Source organism: Solea solea, chromosome 10 (assembly GCF_958295425.1).
Source record: "Solea solea chromosome 10, fSolSol10.1, whole genome shotgun sequence".
In the NCBI taxonomy this organism is placed as follows: Eukaryota; Metazoa; Chordata; class Actinopteri; order Pleuronectiformes; family Soleidae; genus Solea; species Solea solea.
In genome coordinates this window covers 25,431,628-25,438,085 of record NC_081143.1, presented here as the reverse complement: position 1 = coordinate 25,438,085, position 6,458 = coordinate 25,431,628, and the positions used below count along the sequence as shown (strand labels likewise).

Sequence of the window (6,458 nt, the reverse complement as noted above, 5' to 3'; positions counted from 1 at the left end):
TGCATCTCTGTTGATTTTAAATGTGCAGTGAACACAGACACAAATAAATAACTCTGGAAACAAGGTGTTGGGGTCGTGTTTTCGGCAGGAAGTGTGCAAAGAGACTTACCGCACATATTCAGCCAGAGCGGACACCTTGGAGCTTCTTGTTTTAATCATCTGCACAAGGAAACGCAAGGTCAACAACTTCATCAATTTATGTATTTCAAAAGTATCAGATTTAAAGCAGGATAAGGAATAACCACCTCAGTTATCAACACATAAATATCACACATCATAGCAACTACTAATGCAAGGATGACAAATTATAGTTTTTTGTTGTTTTTATTTCTGTAAATGATCTCTCACATTTAATTAGGTATTAGGGCAGCTCCACAAACATTATCGGCCATCAGCTGCTAGCCTTTCCATTTTTTAGGCTGAGCTCTTGACACAAAAATTAAATTTCATAAATGACCTGACATTTATGTTTCAAAGCGTTTTTGCGAAATAGGAACTGGCACCAATTAGATTATATATTCATTCAGTCAGTCCCTCCTGACTCTGCTGGCTTTCCCTCTCGCGCACACAAACAAACAATCACACTAGGGCTGAACAATTTGGTGAATAAATATGTCATTTTTGTGATTTTTCTATCCGATATGGCACTTGTGTAATTGAGCTTCGGTTCAATATTGCCGTGTAGTAGAACACGAAGCATTACCACATGTTATACCACTGGCTGACAAGAGATATACCTTACTTATCTCCGAATTATTGATCGTGGCAGTGGTGAAATACCCTCCGTCAGAAGGGTCAGATTCTAAACTAGGGCATTTGATACGTGTGCAGTTACTAAATTGTGATTATATGTGCAGCCCTTGTACAAGGTTAATGAAATCTGCGATCGTCTATCTTTATTTATTTCCCCATCAGATGTCGTAAAGGCAAATAACCTGCCCGCAGGGCAAAGACGTCAGAGACTGAGGCCACGCTACAACCACAACAAGTTATAGCCCACAAACAGCACGACAACCATTAGACAGCACTCAACTCACCAGCAGCACCTCACTGTCCTCCTCAATCTTCCCCTGCCATTCATATCTGAGGGAAGGACACAAATAAGCTTGCACAAATTCAATTATTTACCAATATTACAGGACAGATTCATTCATGTATTTCACGTGGCGCCTGCCAAAATCCCTTACTCATGACCTTTAATTTATCAAAGACCACCCCGCGCATCCTGATCTAATGTGGCACAGAATCAAAACTTACATAGACGTGATTGCTGGGATGATGTTGACGCACGCGGCCAGTTTCCGTTCCACGATCCCCCTGTGAGACGGAAGGAAAGATGAAGAGTTGGTCACAAATCAAAGGGAAGTAAAGAAAAAAGTTAGAGCACTGAATCTCAATAAGTGATTGACAGAAATAAAAACTACATTTGTTTCGCAGCAAGACGTCTCCAAACAAGACTGTTTATAAAAATGTTTATGATAATTATCATTATTACCATTTAAAAGGTAAAGTCTATTATTTGTTTCTGAAACACGTATTAGCACATAGTACACGGAATAGAAACATACATTTTGGGGGTGGAATTTTAACAAGAGAGCCAACAGTGAGTATGTAGTACATGCACAGGTGAGTCAAGCTATAGTTATGGTTATAGTCCTTAACATAAAGCTTGTTAGTATTGGGCATTTTCCAGTTGACTTTTTATGTCACAGGTCAAAGAATAAGAAATCTAGTTCAGTGCGATTTCAGTCGAACAAACATGTATTTTAAAAAGTCTGGTTTTAGTTAAAAAAAATTGCCCTTTTCTGTCATGTAAACATACTAACTAGAAGCCTTCTATCTCTTGCTGTTCCAGACAATTAAGATGTTGCTGATTACATCACCTGGCCAAGTCCTTAGCAACTGTGTCGTTAGGACAGGTCACAAAGGCGGCAGAGAGAGTGCCCGACATGTACGTCTCAGATGCCATGGAGAACGCCCTCAATCCAACAGTCCTCAGCAGCTGGAACATAAACACACTCAGGAGCGCCGTCTGTGGGAAGAAGAAAATCCATCAACGTGGCAGCGGAGCATAAACGAAACATTACTGCGCGGCAAAGAGAGCAGCAAACACAAACAAGCCATCCCAAGTGAAATCGATGCAGTGTGTTAGAGGCATCAGCGTGCTCTGCACACTCACCAAAACTAAAGTTTTTAAGGATCCACCGTGCAGTGTCTCTGCACTGGGCAGTCCAATGCGCATTTCCTATGCAGGTCAAACATAAAATGACGGTTAGTCTGCAAACAAGCTGTATGTCATCTTAACTGTAATGTGTAATACTCACATCATCAATTATACAATTTAAAAACAGCTGTAAATTCATGTTTAATAAAACAACAAGAAGTTGGATGAATGAACTCTACTGTGCCAAACTTTATATATTTACATTTTGAGAGCAATGGTTCTCCCTTAGTACATGTGCACGTGTTCTACACACAGGATCTGAGGCGGAGAAAGGACATCTGTGTGAGCCACACCTGTATGAATCCCTCTGTCATGCTATTGTGTGACTCAAAATAACATCATGACATTAGGAAGCTGAGCTGTCTCAGCTACATGTATGCAACCTCTATTAAAGCATAGGACCATGCAGTCATACTGAAACAAGAACAGAGGAGAGATGGACAGAGAGTTATTTTCCTGTTTGTTTTTCATTTTTCATGGTTGTGAAACATTTAAATTCAAGTCCTGATTCTATTTGTGTCTCCCCAGGAAAGGGAAGAGACTAAATGAGCGTATGGCAGAAAGAGATGTGAGCCCAACAGTGTATTTAGTGCCGATTCTGACAGAGAATCATTCATAAATGCAAACAATATTTAGCATTTGCTTTCTGTACCTTGTTCTTTTAAGTGTTCGAGTTAACTTTGTGTATATTAGACTAGAGCTGCAACTAACGATTATTTTCATAATCGATTAATCTATTGATTATTTTCTCGATTATTTTCTCGTTTGGTGTTCAGAATATCAGAAAACCTTAAAAAATGTTGATCGGTGTTCGTCAAACCTGGACATGATGATGTTCTCAAATGTCTTGTTTTGTCCACAAACCAAAATGATTGACTTTAATGATTTCTTTGTTTTCCAGAGCAAATAAATGAAGAAAATATTCATATTTAAGAAGCTTAAACAATCGGAAATCTTGTTTTAATCATGAAAAAAGCTTCTAACCGATTATTCGATTATCAAAATAGTTGTCGATTAATAATCGATTAATCGTTTCAGCTCTATATTAGACTTTGAAAGAGTAGTCTAATGTTATTTCATGAGATTTATAGATGGTTACTCAATTCATTTGATTCCGTGACACACAAGTACGTCACTTTTAGCACAGTATTGTTCGCATTCCATGTTGTATTACATGTGTTTTCAGATTGTTTTATCACCCATGTTCACAAGAGACCCATGTGTTTGCGACCGCTGCAGTAAACTGTGCTGCGGCAGCAGCCACAGTGTTTGTGTGTGTGTGTGTAACATGTCAGTTATTTATCATATGTGTTTACAACTAATCCATAAACTAGTAATAAGCAAATGCAGCCAACTCCTGGCAAAAGCAGCGTCTTGTACACGGACACAAACATTATCAAAGTAAGCTCTTTAGCTGCAAGTCGACATGTGTTTAGCTAGCAGTAACGTTAGCAGCAGTTCGTCGGGAGCAAAAACTATCGCGAATTTTGAAAAATAACTACATTAAAGGTCAATAAAATGACACGAAGTCTATAATATGTCAATATATCAGCCAGTGTAGGACACAAACAGAGTGATAGGGCTGTTACAGAGTTAATTCAGTTTAAAAACTTTACCTTCTGACAGCTCAGCTGCCTGCTTCTGACACGCTGCCGTAAAGCGTGACGGCTGTGTTTGTACAACTGTCGCAAATCAGCAACAGGCTCCCAGAAGATGTTCAGCGTTTGTGAAAAAAGTCAAAAGTATTTATTTATCCATGATTATTATTGTTATTATTAACAATTATCATCAACAGTCACTTGATAACAGTTTAAATTCTATTGAAGTTTATTTTAATACGACACAATTGAAGCTATAGCAATACAGTAATAGTCCGGTAGAGGGCGCGATAGACCTTGGAGCGCAATCGGTGCCTGTCTGTCTCCTCAAGACTATAAACACACACAGCTATTTTTCTTAGGACATGAAATTGACTTCCATTCATTTGGATAATTAACCCAAACAATGTGTTATCCATACCATAATCATGACCAGTTAATGTCTAACCATAAACTTAACTCACCACAATTCAATAATATGAACCCTAAACCCCAACCAGTTACTTTAGAAATGTAGTTCTGCCTCATCAGGACCAGGTTTTGTTCCATAAGGACTACTGATCCTGACAAGGTCAGTATTTGCACAGAGGTCAAGTCAAAAGTTATGTTGTTTTCTAAGATTTGAAAATGTTGTTCATTTTTAACAATTTTAGTAGAATATGATTACTTTTTTTTTCTCTTCAGGATGGATTTTGGATAATGATGATGGACTCAAAGCAGTTTGGAACAAATGCCAATCATTTTTTATTCAATACAACACTTGACACAAACACCAACAATTTTTTGAAACTTGCAGTGACAGTGAGTAACCATATGATGGCAGCTTCTGTACAAGAGACAAAACAGGAATAGGGTTTTTGATTGTAACACACACACACACAAATAAATAAATAAATAAATAAATAAATCAGTTTCTAACAAAAGGGAAGCAGCAATGTCTGTGACTGTGCCCAAATATGATGCTGTGTGTGTGTGTACATGTCTTAAATAGGCTGTTTGGACCAACTGTCAAACAAGCCTATCTTTGTGAGGACATTTTGACGTTGTGAGGACATTTTACCTGGTCCACACAACTTAAACAGGCTTTTTGAGGATTTAGACCTGGTTTTAAAGGTTAGGGTTATAGGCATTTAGTTGTGATGGTTAAGGTTGGGGTTAGGGTTAGTCCGGGGAACGTATCATGTCCACGGGTGTCTTATGAGTGTACGAACTTATAAACCATAGGGAGTGAGGACATCTTGGGTAAGTGAGGACGTTTTGCCTGGTCCTCACATTCTGTCACCCCTTAAAATGGCTTTTTGAGGGTTAAGACTTGGTTTTAGGGTTGTGTTAAGGTTATGGTGTGTGTATATTTGTTACCTTTTTAGGACCTTTTCTGGCATAAACACTGACCTTGTCAGGAATGGAAGTCAATGCATAATCCTAACTAGAATGGCTGTACAAACCTGTGTGTGTGTGTGTGTTATTTCTGTGCACACGATAGAAAGCCACTCTGTTTGATAACATCAACCACCTCCCTCTTGCTCTCCTCTCTTCGCCCTCACCCTTGATTAAAGAATGAGACAAGCATGTCACCCATACTAATCTGCATAATATACACACACACACACACACACACTGGACACGTGCATTCAGAGCCAGATGGATTGAGCTGCAGCTGATGTGAGAGCTCCACCATGAAGGCATGGGCACACATGAGGACACGGCAGAACATATTAGCGGAGCTTGTCAGGCTTTTGCAAGAGCAATGAGGAGGGATGAGAGGAGGTGGGGGAGGAGGAGGAGGAGGAGGAGGAGGAGGGATGTGTTGGTGGTGTAGTGGTAGTGGTAGTGATGGTGCTGCTGGGGTGGGGGGCTTGTTCCCATGGAAACTGTGCAGTCAGCACATCTGTACATGTTGTGCACTGTCCTCTCTCATCGGCATCCCGTGGCCTCTCCCCACCGCGGCTGGACACGACAACATGCGCTCACACACGCACACACGGGCACAGCCGTCTTGTCCTGACCCCGTTGCCATGGTGACCGCGGCCCTCGACCCATGGGATGTTATCTTAATATGTGAAACAATGCACGTATACATGTGTATGTATTTGTCTACTGACACTGGGCAACTGTGACCATTTTATCACCAAATTTGATCCTCCTCCTCTTTTTCTCTTCCTCCTCTTCACCCATCTCTCTCTCTCTCTCCCCCATCTTTCTACTTCTTTTCCTCTGTCTCTCGCCCCCTCTCGCACTGAGCATGAGGAGAATCAATATGTTTTCAATTTGCAGCAGAGCCTTCCTCCTCTGCATTCTAATCAGCCTCTGCTGGCCCTTTAACTTTAACTTACATGAAGAGAGAGAGAGAGAGAATGAACGAGAGAGCGACAGAGGAAGGAACTGAGAGAGAGAGAGAGAGAGAGAGAGAGGAGGAAGGTAAAGATGGACCTCAACTAAAGCACTATCAAACTCAGACTTGCTGCTAAACTGCCAACCACAGGGACGACAGAGGAGCACGGCCTAGAAAAAGGTGCTCAATCTGTTTCATGTATGAACTTAATGGAGAGCAGCAGTGTTGACATCACATCTGTGGCAGCTGGGATTCCACTAACTTCACTAACTCTGATTGCTGTCCTAAATATGTGGACAAATCT

The 6,458-nt window shown here is 40.5% G+C and overlaps 1 protein-coding gene across 1 annotated transcript in view; it reads right to left on the bottom strand.

Annotated features, from left to right (window-relative positions):
* LOC131466481 (protein CutA homolog) overlaps positions 1–3,901 on the bottom strand; it is a 5,299-nt gene extending 1,398 nt beyond the window's left edge. The window contains exons 1-6 of the mRNA XM_058639734.1: positions 3,841–3,901; positions 2,180–2,245; positions 1,884–2,032; positions 1,258–1,317; positions 1,038–1,083; positions 110–159 (exon numbers count right to left, since the gene is read on the bottom strand). Of these exons, the coding sequence (XP_058495717.1) occupies positions 110–159; positions 1,038–1,083; positions 1,258–1,317; positions 1,884–2,032; positions 2,180–2,242 (368 nt within the window). The 5' untranslated portion in view covers positions 2,243–2,245; positions 3,841–3,901. The remainder of the gene's footprint in view (positions 1–109; positions 160–1,037; positions 1,084–1,257; positions 1,318–1,883; positions 2,033–2,179; positions 2,246–3,840) is intronic.
* Between the last annotated feature and the right edge of the window lie 2,557 nt (positions 3,902–6,458).